The sequence below is a fragment of the Puma concolor genome, chromosome C2 (genome assembly GCF_028749965.1).
Source record: "Puma concolor isolate L17-30 chromosome C2, mPumCon1.1.hap2, whole genome shotgun sequence".
Lineage (NCBI taxonomy): Eukaryota > Metazoa > Chordata > Mammalia > Carnivora > Felidae > Puma > Puma concolor.
The window spans coordinates 26044946-26062759 of record NC_141675.1 but is presented as its reverse complement, the minus strand read 5'-3'; the positions used below and the strand labels follow the sequence as shown (position 1 = coordinate 26062759).

Here is a 17814-nt window from a genome sequence, read left to right as displayed (position 1 = left end):
CATATGATATTTGTCTCTCTCTGACTAATTTTACTTAGCGTAATATGCTCTAGTTCCATCCATGTAGTTGCAAATAGCAAGATTTCATTCTTTTTGATTGCCGAGTAATACTCCTTTGTATATATAAACCACATCTTCTTTATCCATTCATCCATCAATGGACACTTGGGCTCTTTCCAATACTTTGGCTATTGTGGATAGTGCTGCTAGAAACATGGGGGTGCATGTGTCCCTTCGAAACAGCACACCTGTATCCCGTGGATCAATGCCTAGTAGTGCAATTGCTGGGTCGTAGGGTAGTTCTATTTTTAGTTTTTTGAGGAACCTCCATACTGTTTTCCGGAGTGGCTGGACCAGTTTGCGTTCCCACCAGCAGTGTAAGAGGGTTCGAGTTTCTCCACATCCTCGCCAACCTCTGTTGTTGCCTGAGTTGTTAATTTTAGTCATTCTGACAAGTATGAGGTGGTATCTCATTGTGGTTTTGATTTGTATTCCCCTGATGATGAGTGATGTTGAGCATTTTTTCATGTGTTTGTTAGCCATCTGGATGTCTTCTTTGGAGAAGTGTCTATTCATGTCTTTTGCCCATTTCTTCACTGGATTATTTGGTTTTGGGGTGTTGAGTTTGATAAGTTCTTTATAGATTTTGGGTACAAACCCTTTCATTTTTGCTTTTGTTTCCCTTGCTTCCAGAGACATGTTGAGTAAGAAGTTGCTGTGGCTAAAATCAGAGATGTTTTTGCCTGCTTTCTCCTCGAGGATTTTGATGGCTTCCTGTCTTACATTTAGGTCTTTCATCCATTTTGAATTTATTTTTGTGTCTAGTGTAAGAAAGCAGTCCAGGTTCATTTTTCTGCATGTCGCTGTCCAGTTTTCCCAGCACCACTTGCTGAAGAGACTGTCTTTATTCCATTGGACATTCTTTCCTGCTTTGTCAAAGGTTAGTTGGCCATATGTTTATGGGCCCATTTCTGGTTCTCTATTCTATTCCATTGATATAAGTGTCTGTTTTTGTTCCAGGACATACTGTCTTGATGATTACAGCTTTGTAATACGTCCTGAAGTCCGGGATTGTGATGCCTCCAGCTTTGGTTTTCTTTTTCAAGATTGCTTTGGCTATTCAGGGTCTTTTCTGGTTCCATACAAATTTTAAGATTGTTCATTCGAGCTCTGTGAAGAATGCTGGTGTTATTTTGATAGGGACTGCATTGAATATGTAGACCACTTTGGGTAGTATCAACCTTTTAACAATATTTGTTCTTACAATGTATGAACATGGAATATTTTTCCTTTTTTGTGCGTCTTCTTCAATTTCTTTCATAAGCTTTCTATAGTTTTCAGTGTATACATTTTTCACTTCTTTGGTTAGGTTTATTCCTAGGTATTTTATGGGTTTTGGTGTAGTTGTAAATGGGATCAATTCCTTGATTTCTCTTTCAGCTGCTTCATTATTGCTGCATAGAAATGCAACCGATTTCTGTGCATTGATTTTTATATCCTGTGACTTTGCAGAATTTATGGATCAGTTCTAGCAGTTTTTTGGTGGAATCTTTTGGGTTTTCCATATAGAGTATCATATCATCTGTGAGGAGTGAAAGTTTGACCTCCTCCTGGCCTATTTGGAATGCCTTTTATTTCTTTGTGTTGTCTGATTGCTGAGGCTAAGACTTCCAATACTATGTTGAATAACAGTGGCGAGAGTGGACATCCCTGTCGTGTTCCTGACCTTAGGGTGTGCTCTTTCCTTTGTTATTAGTCTCAGACCACAAAGTCTCCGGACCCAGTTTGAGACTTATATCGTCAGTGGTTCAATTTTGACCCCTAAGGATTTCTGCTATGTTTTTGAGACGGAAACTGATACGTTTTTGCAGAATATAGGAGATTTTTCAGGTTACCTATTTATTTATAAGTATATAATTTAAATGTATAAATGTATTAACTATTTATATAACAAAATATTTATCTATTGTCTGGGTTTTAGTCTTTTAAAGTCAGGAGCTTTAGGGTGCCACCTGGGTGGCTCAGTCGGTTAAGTGTCCAACTTTGGCTCAGGTCATGATCTCATGGTCCATGAGTTTGAGCCCTGCATCGGGCTCTGCGCTGACAGCTCAGAGCCTGCTTGAGATTCTCTCTCTCTCTCTCTCTCTCTCTCTCTCTTTCTCTTTCAATTCCCCTCCCCCACTTGTGTGCATGCTCTCTTTCTCTCTGTCTCTCTCTCAAAATAAATAAATAAACTTTAAAAAATCAGGAACTTTAAACAAATGAAAACCAGCAATAACCTGGTTCTACAAGGATGTTTCTGTTAAGGCTAAGGACAAGCACTGAATCCTTTAATTGACATGGACCCAGATTGTTTGGGGGAAGTTTTCCCCCTTAGTTTGAGTGATAAATACTTTGCCACTTATTTTCATTAAATATGGTGGAAACACTTTGAAATCTGCCCCAATTCTATCAGCCCTGTTGAGGAGGCACTCAGGAAATAAAGGTTCTGAATCATGTCTTTGACATGAGGGAAATATAGGAATCAGAACATATGTTCTGTGTGCCTTTACCTTCTACCCCAGTGGGTTTCCAGGTATGACTGCATGCCAGGAACATCAGCATCAGCATCACCTAGGAATTTGTTAGAAAATGCACATTCTGGGGCCCTGTCCCAGACCTGATGAATCAAAACTTCTAGGCACGGGGTCCAGGGATCTGTGTGGGCAAGGCCTCCAGGTGACTGAAGGGATGCTCACGTTTGAGAACCACTGCTGTGGTCTGACCCCCCCAGATTCTACCTTGGGAGTGCTACTTGGAATCTGTTTCTGCTGCGGCTAAATTGAACACTACCCAGTGGTCTTTGAACGTTTGACTGATAAATTGCCCCAGTTCTTCAACATGTGCCAGAAGGGCTGGACCAGGAGTCAGGAGACTTGGTTTCCAGTCTGTTCTCACTACTAACTAGTGCTGGAGTTTTCCCTCACTGTGAAAATAGAATTTTACCATTTCACTTCCACTGCTTTCTGTGATAGGAAGATAAAATGAAATAATGGATGGTGAAAATGATTCGAAAATGTTAGCATGTAACATGTAAAAGTCAGTGTGGCGTTGATATAAAATTTTGTTCCCCTAGAACCCTTAACTCAGCTAGATTTCCGCCATTCATTGTGCTGCCTGTCACAGTGTGGCTGGGCTGTGTCACTGCAAATCCAGTCACATCCTATGAAGTGTACCACTGTAAGAGATGGCAACAAACTTAGGACTTGTGAATATAGTCCTAAATTAGGTCCTGGAAGCATAGCAAATAAAAAAACAGTTTTCATGAAGCCCACATCTTAGAAAACCTCTTTTACAGTGGGAAGCAGAAAAAAAATAAAAATGAGAAGGAAAGCAGGAAAAACACCATCCACTTACTACACAAGAATCACTTTGCTATTGTGCGACTTAAGAGCGAACCAACGTGGGCCAATGATCCTCCGTTTGTCCACATGGTGGCAGCAGCGAACCTGTAGATTCCATCTACGCAGGGGCTCTTTCTGTCCACGCAAGAAAAAGAAAGCACCTTCTTACATTAAATACCGGGGCGTTTCAGGGAGAAGTATTATTTGACTTAACTTATGAAGATAATTTCCCATTTGAGGAAAAGAGAGAGGACTTATAGTTAGATTCAAGTGTCACAATCCTTTGATTGCTCATTTGGTGTCCTAAGGTAAACTACTGTAGTCAATGGAACAGAAATAGGCCCTAATCAAAGGCCTGGTCCAAAGTTACACTTCTGTATGTCACTCTTTTTTTTTTAAGATCATAGGTGGAATTTCAAAAAAAAATGAAATCGCAACTTACCAGTTCAATTCAGAGGACTGGGTAATTCACTCGCTGTTTGGAGTTCAGCCTTGAATCTTGACACCATCATCACTTGCCACTCACAAGTGTTTTATTTACACTTGACATTTCCTACTGAGACCTCAAAAGTGTCATCGGTGGATAGGTTTGCATGAAACTGTCCAAGCTAAAACCATCGTGGGGCATCTTATTCCAGGGGCCAGTCCCAGGCGAGCTCACAACTAGCATCAGCAGAGGGGGGAACCAGAAAATAGGCGGCTTTCTAGGAAATAAAAGGTCTATTTTGGGATTTCTTTAAATTCAGATTATGTAAGTTAGGTGGAGATTGGACATTATTTCTCCTTCTGTAAAAGAATCCAGGCAAGGATATCATAAACTTCGTAAGTTTAAAACTATCTGGAACTTTACAGTGACTTGGGGGGCATCCTGCCAGATATGCACAGGAACGTATAGTGTGCTGATTCCTTACTGACTTAGCGGCTCTCTCAGCTTTGTTCCACAGGATGTGACATTTCCTTTGCTGACTTTTCCTGCCTCCTTTCCCAGTCATGGGACTGTTCTTCTCCCTGACAAGGCAGGCATGACAGGATCTTTTATTAAAATGATCCATAGTTCTATATATAAATTTTTAAATGTATATACCTGCCTCTGAAATTATCTTATTAAGAGTACCTTAATAACAATCCTTTCATTTTATTGCAAAAGATAGTATTGTACTAGTATGGCCAGGAAGGAAATACAGCTAATTATCAAGATGAATCACTTAGCAGAGTGGAAAAAAAAAGTTTGCATGTGTAAAAATAACCAGTGAGTGATATGTTACCAAATTTCCACAAAATAGCTTTCCGTGTAATTTAGACTTTGATTTCTTTTTCTCAGAGACCACAGGAACCTTCCCGACCAGGATTAGTGTCAGAGGAACATTTTTCATGATGAAATGAGATGCTGGGGCTTCTCTGGGGCAGTTAAAAGGTCAGGATGCTTGCTTAGAGATGTCACTCCAGCAAAGCTCTCCCCACCCCGTCAACAACTTCCTGTCTCCCAGATCATTCCTATTGGCATACTGTACGGACTCTGGCTTTTCCTCTGCATGAAGTGGGGAGGCATTGGAAGATTTTGAGCAGAGGAGTGTCAGGACTGACTTAGGCTTTAACCGGATCTCACGGGCTGTTCTAGAAGGGGGAGAATGGAAGCAGACAGGGCAACTGCCTGGCATTGTGAGAGACCGGGGACGGGGCCTGTGATTTTTCTCTGACTTCACTTTTTGCTGTCTTCCTCTGCCCTGGGCTCCAGCCCACTGTTCTCCTTGCTGGTTTCTTGAACCCTCTCAGCAAGTTCCCACTCAGGCCTTGTTGACCTAGCTGTCCTCTGTGCCTGGAACATTTCCCCCAGGCATCCACATGGCCTCCTCCCTCACCTTTGGCAGACCTCACCTCACTGAGACCTTTCCTGACCATACTATTTAAAATTGTCCCCCACCCAGGCCAGACCCTCGCTGCCCCCTTCCCTGTCTTTATTTTCCCTTTGCACATACTGCGTAAGGCATCCTCAGTGTTTATTTGATTGTGGTCAGTCTCCCTATACATCCTGAGTGGGGCTGCTTGAGGAAGGGCCGGGCTTGTTCATGGCTGTACCCTGACACCTATACCCGCGTCTGGGCTCGCGGTCGGATGTCTCTTGGATGTCTGAAGGGAGCACCCTCCCCACTGTGCTGTTTCCGGCAGTGAGACTCAGGGCACCCTGTGAGCCCGAGCCCCCACATCAGAGGGTCGTGGTGAGCTGAGTGGACGAAGCAGGGTGTGGGGGCACACCGTCACCCAGACGGGGCCTTCGTGTCAGGCCTTCCTGCAGTTTTAGCTCGCCTGTCAAATGCCCTCCGATGGAAGAGGGTGTGTGTGTACCTTTTCATACTGAGCACACGCCTGTACTCACGGCTGTTTATCGTCCGGGTCCTGGCCAGCTCTAGAACTACATCTATGGCTGGGTTTCCAAGAGCCCCAGGACTTCTGGAAGCTTCTTGTTCCCAGGGAGCCCCAACACCCCAGCCCACCTGTGCTTTCTGTGGTGAACCAGCACCTGGTAACCACCGGAAACCAGATCTGGATGCTGTCCTGCCCCATTAAAACTGCCCCCCTCTCCTACCCGCTGTGCCCTCCAGAGTCCCTATCTTGGGCCTTGTTGGTTTTCTTGAGACATTTGTGTAGTGCCAAATAAAGAGGGAAAGCCAGCATTTGCAAATTTGGTTAAACCGGCTGCTATTTCACCACACATCGGGACGGGCAAACTGTGGTACCTATTTTTATCATAATTACTCATTCTCTCCTACCTCATTAAGCTTGCTTCTTTCAAGCATGAATACCTGGTTAAATCTGCCTAACCTCTTATTATCACCCACCTTTGTTCACACACAAGTGATTGCCATTTACAGCCCTCCTGCCAAGCACCTTTTGTAAATAATCTACATTTTACTTTCTCAAAATAGAAAGAAATGTAATATCTTGCTGGTTCCATAGTTTTCTTGTTTTACCATTTTGCAAGTCCTGACACTTAAACTAATGTCCTCTGTCCCCAAGTAAATGGGTGACACACAGCTCTTCGTTGAGAAAGGGGATGCCGTGACCACCTCGCTGGGCCCCAGGAACTCCTGAGCTGGCTCCACCGGGCACGGGTTCACACAACTCTCCCCTCCCCCGGCCTCAGTTTCCCCACCTCTGAGTGAGGCCAGCATCTACTGCTTGAGAAATACCGGGAATGTGTCTTTGAAGATGAAAGTTTCTCCCCCAAACCATTCCCCATTATCATCATTCTGAAACCAGAGGGAGCGGAAACTAGATTTTGACCGTTAAAATTATCCCGTGCTCGTCTTCAGAGGCAAAATTCAGATAAGAAACCTTATCAATTATACTTTTGTTTCCACTCAAAATCTCATGACTGCTTGCTCAAAGGCTCCTTGTTCTAATCTCAGAACATCATTCAGGGTCCCAGATGAATGGCAACAAGTCCTGGGGTTGGGTATCTGGATGGTGCACTTAGTCCCTGGGACAAGAAGTAACAGTGTGTGAGACAAGGCCGTGGGATGAGGCCTGCTCAGCCCGACAAGTGTTTGGTTTTGCAAGGATTCAGACTGAGCCTCCCGAGTCCTTGTTCTGTTGCTGAAAATACTTATGGTTACTTTTGTTTCTGGAACTATTAAGAGAAAAATAAAAGGAAGTTTGCAGCCTGGAAAGTTTGGTTTTAAAATGCAAACACAGGAGTTATGAGTCAGACTTGGACAGGGCGTCGTTGTCTTTTTAAAAAGCAGCAGTAGGATTCCTTGATTTGTCTTTGTTATCTCGATGTTTAATCTGGATTCCTGGGCACTTGGTCAGCCCCAGCGCATCTCCACAGAGCAAGTGGCCTGGCCTTGGCACACCCCCTGGTAAATCTGTGTGTCAGGCGAGGGGCTTCAGCTGGGAGGCCAGGCTGGTTTTCAAGGAAGAATTGGAATATTCACTCTAACACGGTAACACATAACTATTGGGAATAAAAACTCCTAGTCTTGGGGAAAAAAGGCACACAGAAGTGTCAGTGTAAGTGACATAATTTTCTTCTAATTGCTTTTGGTAGGGCCTACATAGCTGGGTGTACGTCCTAGAAAATCCTCTTACGTTTTCTAGAAAATCCTCGTATATTTTCTAGAAGGTTGCATTTTATCACTGCAAAAGGATTTTATTTCCAAACGATTATGCTTTTGAGCACGAGTAGTGGAATCGCAGAGACAGAGGTTGAGAAGGTGATGATTCCCAAATTCAAGGAGGAGAAACAAAATGCTTTGATTGGGAGCCCTCTTTTTACCTATCCATAACCAAGAGTAGACACTGGCACGTAAGTAGAAGTCAGCAGCTTCTCTGCACCAAATAAAGAATGTCGTGCTAAGAAGGACTTACCCTTTATATTCATTACTGACCAAAGAAATGCAGGGAGAATTTTAATCCATCAGAGTTTTGTAGCTAGGAAAGCCGAGCTGTATTATCGGGATCGCAACAATCAGAGCTGGCGTGGATGGTTGACACGTTTGTGCGTGTGGAGGGCAGGTGGTGGGATGTGGAATATGCCACCGAATTATATAAAATAATCATGGTAGTTATTCTTGCCTAAAACTTAGGTACGTACGTGGCTAGAAAGGCGAGTAGTGACACAATGCCGTCTTGCGGAACGCTGGGGAAGACAATCATGGCAAACATCGGGTCTGTTTTGGAAACATTCTAAAACCAGACTAACACAGCGAGCCATTTTAAACGTAGCTTGCTACGTGTTTGGAGAGAAACACAGACCCTTTTATTAGGAACATGAAACAAATCTTTGAGTTGCAGTATCACGGCGGGTAGGTTTAATTGCTGAGATTAATAAGTCACAGCTGCAAAAGTTACATTCTTGGCAGGATTCTTTATTCAGCTGTTTTCCCCTTGCCTCCTTACGTTCCAGATTTATGGTCTGCATTATGTCTGGAGCCGGCAGTCAGCTTGCTCTTTTCCTCTTCGGCTGCTACGTGGTTGCCCTGGGAGTCCACACCGAGGAACCACGCGTGGCCCAGCACTCTGAGGCTGAACACTACGTGGCTGCTGTGTACGAGCACCAGTCAATCTTCACTCCCAGCCCTCTAGCACTCGTGGGCCGCAAGCAGGCCTTGGACCTAATGAACCAGAACCTCGACATCTATGAACAGCAAGTAACGACCGCAGCCCAAAAGGCAAGAAACGCTCCTGGGTTAGCCCGCGCCACAACCCCCCCCCCCCCCCCCCCCCAGCTTGTCTAGCAGAACAGGGCGAATTGCTCTCTGGCTCTCCGTCAGTGGCTCCCGCAGCCCTTCTGGAAAATTAGTCCAGCTGGTAAAGTGGAGCTGAAGTAGTCAGGTGGCTGGGGTCTCGCTGCTCAGTGGTCCACGGACCAGTGGCATCAGCAGCCCTCTGGAGCCTGTGAGAAATGCAGGACCTGGGGCCCGCCCGGACCTGCTGAATCAATCAACATCATAGCAAGATCCCCAGGTGCTGCTTTTCCCCTCATGTCTGAGGAGCCCGGAGCTCAGTCCCTGGTTCTCAAAACTGGCCGTGCAGAGGGAGTGCTCAGCCAGTCGTAAACTAAGTGGGTGCCTGTATGCCATACCCGCAGAGGCAGATGGGGTGTGGATTGAGCACTGGGAGTTCTAAGGCTCCCCAGTGGATTCTGATGTGCAGAAAATTCTAGAAACTTCCAGGCATGAGGGTCTCTCCTGCTCTCTGAGGCATTCAAAATAGTAAGCATCTACAGAACTGCTGTTTTCCACCTTCAGTCTATTTGGGGCTCATTTCTCGTCTCTGTTCCAGACCATGAACAGTTTGAGACCTCAGTCCAGACAGAACGGAGGTGGACAGAGGGAGGTCTTTGCCAGCCTTTGTGAAGGCTTCCTGCTTGGCCTGCATTTCCCACTTCTGCCAGGAAGGGTGGGGCAGAGGGGCAGTGTCCGTGCCAGACGTGACCATAACAAAATGCCCTGTTGGGAAACCCATAACCAAAGGGAAATTTGGACTTTCACCTGGTGTGTGGTGACCAAGCCCAGTCATGTGAGGAAGCCCTGCTCTGCCTTGACAGGAGGTATACTCCACGTGAGCAAAACTTCCCTGTGCCGGTGAGTCTGGAGGGCAGGACAGTTCGGGCCAGCAGGTCCTGCTCCAAAATAGTTCCTATCTGTGTTCAGGGTACTCAGGATTGCCTGGATGGCCACTAGCTATTGCTGCATTTTAAAATTCTACCTCATTACATGTGTATGTGTATATATGCATATATAAAATTATAGGCTACCTTTTAGAGATATACATATATATAGGGGCGCCTGGGTGGGTTAGTAGGTTAAGCATCTGACTTCGGCTCAGGTCATGATCTCGTGGTTCGGGAGTTCAAGCCCTGCATTGGGCTCTGTGCTGACAGCTTGGAGCCTGGAGCCTGTTTCAGACTCTGTGTCTCCCTCTCTCTCTGCCCCTCCCCTGCTCACTCTCTGTCTCTCTCAAAAATAAACATTAAAAAAATTAAAACAGTATACACATATATAAGGCTAATATTGGAAGAGAGTTTAAGACCTTGTCCAGCTTCTTCTGATGGGTGATACTCCTCTCTCATTCAAAGCCCCACATCCAGTCTCTCCTTGAACACCTTCTGTGGCCCAGAACGCACTGTCTGATGAGAGCGCGGGAGCTTCTGGCAAGGTTTGCCTTTCAGTGAACAACAGTTTGCCTCCCGGCAACTGCCACCCGTTCTGTCCTCTTAGCTAAACAGAACAGACCGAGGAACTGACCATGGCGGGTTGTCTTCCACAGGAGGACAGCCGTCATGCTCCACCCCCCCCAACCCAGCATCTCTTCTCCAGGCTGTATGTCCCTTTTACAAAGATTTCCCAGATGATCTCTGTGCCCAGAGCCGTAGGAAAGTCTCCGTATTCAAGGGCAGAGTGGAGGAGATGTAGCACCGTTCTCATTCGAGACTTTGTCCCCAGAAAGCTGTTGGCAGCCACATCGCACTGTGGATTCATAAGGCATTTGCTGCCAACTCACACTCCCAAGTCTTCTTCCCACACACAGACACACGTGCCACTCTTGCCACCCAGTACTTACAAGGTTAACTTCTTTAACCTGAACACACGACTTCACATTTATGCTGTTACATCTCATCATTCCAGCCTGTTCGGCTATTTGGGGATCTTTACTGACATCCTGCATATCAGTTACCTTCACGTCATTCACACATTTGATACACACCTCATTTATGTTTACGCTGAAGTCAGTGTAAAAAAATCCCAGGCTGTGCCCTTAGACCTCCTGATGACACAGATCCACTCGAGACCATTCTGTGCACAGAGGTGTTTGCTTGCATGGTGCTGAAATACGAGCCATCCCTCGCTTCTCCATCCTGTCCACAAGACCATTCTAAGAGGTTGGGCAGAGGCCATGCTGAACTCCGGAGACTGTGACGGTGGTATTCCCCTGCCTTCCAATAACCTGCCCCCAAAGGAAACCTATAACATGTTTTTGTTGAGCCCATGCTGCCTGCAAGTCATCATTCCTTCTCTGTTTGTGGTCCAAGAGAACAGATTGTTTATCTGATCATTTCTTAGTGCTTACAGATCTCTCGGCTTCCCTGCATGGTTTTATGCGTTCAAGCAACTTCTATGACAAATTGATGCCAAGCATGTGTCAGAATTTTAGATCAAACTTGCTGGAAGGCAAGGATTCCCGAACTAGCCAACTGAAGTATTTCTCTCTTGGCAGAGATATTTATAGGGAAGAAAAGGACTCCAACTTAAAGATATTAGCTGATCCATCAACTGGGTTGGCAACCTTAATTCCTCAGGAGTTCTTGACCTCATTGAAGTCTCTCTGAAAACTCCTCATTTATCAGGGATGCTAATTGCTTTCTAGATGGATTGATAGTCACATTAGATCCAGCGTTCTACCCTGGCTCAGGTTGGCTCCTCTTCTTATTCCTAGAAAATATGTATTTAGGAAATGCAATTTAACTTCAGTATTAATCTAATATGTATACATAACATAAATGGTATTGTCCATAGGAAACCATTCAACATTCTTGGGGAAAGTTTTGTTTTTAATAAAGGAAAACATTTGTCCAAGTATAATTTTCAAAAAGTTAAAACATGACTCCTGGGGTGCCTGAGTGGCTCAGCTGGTTGGGCGTCCAGCTTTGGCTCGGGTCATGATCTCACCATTTTTGGGTTCGAGCCTTGTGTCGGGCTCTGTGCTGACAGCTCAAAGCCTGGAGCCTGCTTCAGATTCTGTGTCTCCCTCTCTCTCTGCCCCTCCCCCGCTTGCACTCTGTGCCTCTCTCTCTCAAAAATAAAAACGTAAAAAAATTTTTAAAACCTCTTACACAAATATAGAACGAACATGTGCCAAAACTGTCATTTAACTCACTGATCTAATGAAGAAATCAGTCAGATGGTAAACCTGGCTCAAAAGAGCATCGGAGGAACATGAGTGTGTGTATCAGTCAAATGAATGTTGAAATGAATTTGCTCGTGTGTACAAAACTGGCTAATGTCCTATAGAGCAATACAATTGCAGTCTGGGGTGATCTAATATTAAATAACAAAGCCTAGCAATAGTACATTCACTAAATAATCCTTGAGTGAGCCTCTTAAATAGCAGCCTAGTATTTAGAAAGGCAAACATCTTGCTTTATTTCCAAGTTTGTGATAATTTTGCTTTACCGTGTGCTGTAAGGTGACCAATCTTAACACTCTACCAGGAGGAGCATACATTGGTATAATCTTTCTGGAGGGCTATTTGGCAATGTAAACAACTGAAAACTCTTCCTGTCTGTGAGCCCGTATCTTCACTTACAAGACTTCATTCTGAAGAAATCATCAGACACCTAAACACTTGTGTATAATACTCATTAAGTGTTTTGAGCACCCTGTATGCAGATGGTCACCAAAAGTTGGGAACAATTCAGATGTCCGCTGATAAAAGATGAATTATGGTGTTCTCTTAAATATAATGTGGCCATTGCAAATGGTATTTTTGAAAGTATCTTGGTAGTCTTGATGCTGTATGTAGTGAGGAAAGTCAAGATGGAAAACTATTTATGTATTTTTTTAAAATTTTCTTTAAAAGTAGGCTCCATGCTCAGCGGAGCCCAGCGTGGGGCTTGAACTCATGACCCTGAGCTGAGATCATGAGTCTGATGCTTTACCACTGCATCACCTAGGTGCTCCCGAAACACCATGTATTTATCATTATCGCAATTATATACACACACACAGACAAAATAAAAATAGCCAAGATATTAACTAAACTAATATTATCTGTTCTCCAAGTTTTCTACAGTTACACTTTCGAAGCTTTTTTAGCCAGAATAAAATATTATAAAGAGTTTGCAGTGCATTCCAGAAATAAGTGACTCAAATTGCCTCTTATTTTAGATTACTCATACCTTCTCTGCCTTCCTCCTCCACCTTTCACTCTGGAGCAATGTTCCAGGCTTCGCATTTTAAGCCGTGTAAGTGGAGAGCAGCAGGAGAATGAGGCCCTGATGCTGGGAGCTGAGGGTGCCCCGTTTGTTTGGATTTCATTCGGTTAATGTGAACATCACAGGGAGCCCCAGGCTATCAGTCAGGAAACCTAGATTGTCTCCAGGTGTGGGACAAAGCCTGGGGAGTGGTTAGGATTCGGAAAAGGGCCTCCTAATTCCCAGTTGGAGAACTTCAAGTTAGAGAAAGTCCTTATTTCTAAAATGAACACACTTGAATTTTACCCACCAGCCCAGTGAAGCAGACTTTTTAGGAGTGGGCCCCAGCATCACCCCTAAACCAAGTATTTTTTCAGGAGCTCCCCGTCTGATTTAGATGCACAATGAGTGGAAACCACTGGATTGGAGACACCCCATCTGTTAACAAGCCCAGTATTCAAGGCCTTTGTACTGTGCCACCACCAGGAACTCCAAACCTCTCCTGATTGTCTGCTTGGCAAATTCCTGCTTTCTGCTCCAATCTCACTCATTCCCTCCTTCCCTAACATGAGGTATGGTTAATGGTGGTTTCTAAATCCATCTGTCTTTGTTACCTGACAATGAGGCCAAGTGAGACAGTTTCCCCAAGACCAAGATCCCTGATGAGAGTCCAGCCACCATCTTAGAACCTCTGGTTCCTGGCACAGTACAACTATCTGATGGCTGTCCGACGAGTGAATGAAAGAATGGACAAGTGAAAGAAGGGGTGTTTCCTGTTATCGGATAATATACCATACTTTGATGTGTTTGACCTACAGGGTGTACAGATTATAGTGTTTCCAGAAGATGGCATTCATGGATTCAACTTTACAAGAACATCTGTTTACCCATTTTTGGATTTCATGCCGTCTCCCCAGCTGGTCAGGTGGAATCCTTGCCTGGAGCCCCACCGATTCAATGACACAGAGGTAAGGGAGGGTCCCAGCCTTCCTCCTCCGTAGACTGAAGGCATGCAGAGATGAACCAAGCCAGGGGCCAACAGCCAAGACAGGTTAAATGAGACCGAAAGGAGACCCTAGGTTCCTAAAAATAAAATCTGAGCTCCCCAAACTCCCTGTGCCACATATTCCATCAGTTAAAGAGTGTCTGGTATTATGGGGCATTTACTCATCTCTGGATCGTTCTATTTATTAATTACACAGGACATACAAGAATATATACTTAGAAAACAAACGAATCAGAAGTAAAAAAAAAAATTAAAGTCCCATCTTCACACACCCCACCAATTACCCTCCTTCTCTTCCTAGAGAAACTGCCATCAACACTTTGATATGCATCCAACTATATTCTTTTCTATTCATTTCATAGTTATTGACATCCTCTTTATTAGCATGCTGTATGCTTTTGTAAAACCCTTGCTATTATAATGTTTCAGTCAATATCCTTGTACATGTATCTTCATAAATATGTCCAAGTTTTTCTGTAAGGTAAGATTCCTAGAAATGGAATTTCTCAGCGAAAGGATATGCACATTTTGAATTATTTTAAAGACTACCAAATTTCCCTTTTGAAAGACCTTCATTTCATTTTACATCCCTTGTGATAGTCTTGAGTGCCTGTTTCCCCACCTTTGGTCAATGCAAGATGGAATAATATCTTGAATTTTTGCCAATCTTACGAAGGTGCAGAATGAGATCTCATTATTTTCATTTGTGTTTCCTCATTACTAATGAGGTTGAGTATCTTCTCAGATGTCCATTGGCCATTTGTATTTGTGCTGTGAATCACCTGTTCATATTCTGTGCACTCTTCCAGTAGTGTTTTTTCTTTACTGATTTATGATAGCTGTTTACATATTATAGACACAATACAGGTACTTTTCTATTTTAAAATTATAAGGCAAATGGCAGGATTTTAAAAATTCATTTACTTATGCCTTTTTTTTCCTTTAGGTCCTCCAGCGCCTGAGTTGCATGGCCATCAAGGGCAATATGTTCCTGGTGGCCAATCTTGGGACCAAGCAGCCTTGCCATAACAATGACCCGGGGTGCCCACATGATGGAAGATACCAGTTTAACACAAATGTCGTGTTCAGCAACAACGGAACCCTTGTTGACCGCTATCGCAAACACAACCTCTACTTTGAGGCAGCTTTTGATACCCCTCTCAAAGTGGATCACATCATCTTTGATACCCCTTTTGCTGGCAAATTTGGCATCTTCACCTGCTTTGATATATTGTTTTTTGACCCTGCCATTAGACTCCTCAGAGACTCTGAGGTGAAGCACGTCGTATATCCTACTGCCTGGATGAACCAGCTCCCACTCTTGGCAGCCATTCAGATTCAGAGAGCTTTTGCCATTGCCTTTGGTATCAACCTGCTGGCTGCCAACATCCACCACCCATCTCTGGGGATGACCGGAAGTGGCATACACAGCCCTCGGAAGTCCTTTTGGCACCATGACATGGAAAACGCCACTGGTCATCTTATAATTGCACAGGTAGCCAGAAATCCACTGGGTCTCATTGGTCCAGAGAATGCCACAGGTAAAATGAACCCATCTCGTAGTAAGTTTTTAGAAATCTTGGCAGGTGATCCATACTGTGAAAAGGATGCTCAGGAAGTCCATTGTGATGGAGCCACCAAGTGGAACATGAACACTCCTCCTGTGTTTCATTCGGAGATGATGTATGACAATTTCACCCTGGTCCCTGTGTGGGGAAAGGAAGGCTACCTCCGCGTCTGTGCAAACGGCCTCTGCTGTTACTTGCTTTACCAGCGGCCCACTTTGTCCAAAGAGCTGTATGCCCTGGGGGTCTTTGACGGTCTTCACACTGTGCACGGCACTTACTATGTTCAAGTTTGTGCCCTGGTCAAGTGCGGGGGTCTTGGCTTTAACACCTGTGGGCAGGAGATCACAGAGGCCACAGGGATATTTGACTTCCACCTATGGGGGAACTTCAGTACTTCCTATATCTTTCCTCTGCTTCTTACCTCAGGGATGTCCCTGGAAACCCCTGATCAGCTTGGCTGGGAGAATGAGTACTCCTTCCTGAGCAAGAGCGGACTGTCCTCTGGCCTAGTGACGGCAGCTCTCTACGGGCGGCTGTATGAGAGGGACTAGGGCAGTGTGGGGTGGGCAGCCCTGCACTTGTCCAGACCACAGCTCACAAGCACTGGGACCACCTCTCTGCCCCACAGCCCGTTGTGGGAGCTGTGGGATGAGGTAGGAGAGGCACCTTCCCCCATTGTCTTTTCCTCTTTGACGTGGATTATCCAGTCTTTTCTGGTATTCCCTGCTCCCGTTTCTCTTTTTCAAGCCATATCTTCCTCCAGCAAACCTCTCATTATACAATTGGTTTTAAGAGCTAAAATAAAGATGCCAGTTTATATTTTACACATCCACAAAACAGTGGGTTTTGTGTGTGTTTTCCTTGTTCTTATTGTTCATGAAGTGAGACCCAGGACATACGAGTATCTCACAAGCCTCACCTTCTAACATAAGAAACAAACTCTCAGAGCAAAACCTGTTTTAGAAATGGCTGCGTGGGTCCTTTTCCATTCTGGATGAACAGAATTCGATCCAGATGAAATGGTAATGCCAGAGCCACCAGCAACATTAGAAATGTGTATCTTGAAGCAGCTTTTAAAAATAGAAGGGAAGTTTCTCTCCCATATGCCTTTCCATCAGTAAATGGAATCTGTCAGGCAGGGCTCATAATAACTGGAAAAGAGTGCAGTGCCTCAGAGAGAAAGAGAGGCTGGAAACAAGTGCTGAAGAGAGGGGCAGCAGAGGGAAAGTATGAGTAAGAGGATTCTTTCTGCACAACATGTCTCATCCAGGGATTCCAGGGACCTAAATAAATCATGCTAACTTTGGGCAAGAGCCTTTCAGTTGCCCAACTGCGCAGGATGGAACGATGCAGGCATGATTCCATGAACAGTCCCCAGAGGGCCTACCCTTTGAGAGAGGCATCACGCCTCTTGAAGAAAAGTTGCAAGAGCTGCCATGGAGGTTGGCCCTCTGGAGTCATTCATTAATCTGATCACACAACAGGTGTTTTTGGAAAGCCCACCAGGTGCAGAGCAAGGCCCTCCCACAATAGGAGTTCCAGATGCAGAACCAATGTAATCAGTGAGGGAAGACATTTTTAGGCCACTAATTTCTGTATTATTTGTAGCCAACATTTCAAAGTCATTTTGACTCAATGCCTAGTAACTCAGATAATTTTTAAGTAGGAAAATGAATAATTTTTAAGAAGATGGATAATTAGCCTTCTGTGATTTGCCTCTTCCATGGTGTGGCTGCTTAGTTTTTTTTAATTAGGTTTTTTAAAGCAGTGTGTGCATATATATAATTATACAAAGTAAAAAATGGGATTCCTTCCCCATTCCCTTGCAGCATAGCCTTCTAGACCCCTTTTCTGGCTTTTAGGCAGAGTAAAGAGTACAGACCCTGGTCTCAAGACTGTCCAGGCTCACATCCTTGGCCTCACGGCTTACTCTTCACTGCATAGACCTTGGGCAACTTATTTAAACCCTGTCACGCTGTGGTCTTCTCATTCATATAATGTGCGTTGAATAATCCATGTGGGAATGATCCAAAAAAGCAAAACCCCTGCTGATTCACTGCTCACTCGCAAAGGTTTGGAGTGAGTCACATCTTTAGGGAATAAGCAGGAAGAACTCAGAATTCCTGAGGAAGGCCTGGGAAGTCCTCCTGGAATGGGAGCAGGACCCCTCCCACCAATGGCAGAGCCTGCCTGCCGTCCCCAGTGCAGGACCTGCCAGGAGGAGTGAGCTTGTCTCTCCGGATGTGGCTGTCTGCCACCCACTTAGCTCCCTGCCCCAAACACCAGGGAAATAGAAATCATCTTAAAAATGCATATTGTTGCTTCATGCCAAGAGTTTTCAAGTCAGCCTGAGAAAGAGACGTACAGAGACAGTAGACCTAAATACAGACTTGGTGGAACTACTCCACCCAGTAAGCACTTATGAAGCACCTGCTGGATACA

The 17814-nt window shown here is 44.6% G+C and overlaps 1 protein-coding gene across 2 annotated transcripts in view; it reads left to right on the top strand.

Annotated features, from left to right (window-relative positions):
* The window catches only part of BTD (biotinidase), a 30017-nt gene extending 13808 nt beyond the window's left edge, over positions 1–16209 (top strand). For both annotated transcript variants that reach the window (XM_086674263.1, XM_086674262.1), the window contains exons 2-4: positions 8290–8554; positions 13617–13766; positions 14751–16209. In XM_086674263.1, the coding sequence (XP_086530389.1) occupies positions 8290–8554; positions 13617–13766; positions 14751–15923 (1588 nt within the window). In that variant the 3' untranslated portion in view covers positions 15924–16209. The remainder of the gene's footprint in view (positions 1–8289; positions 8555–13616; positions 13767–14750) is intronic.
* Positions 16210–17814: the final 1605 nt, after the last annotated feature.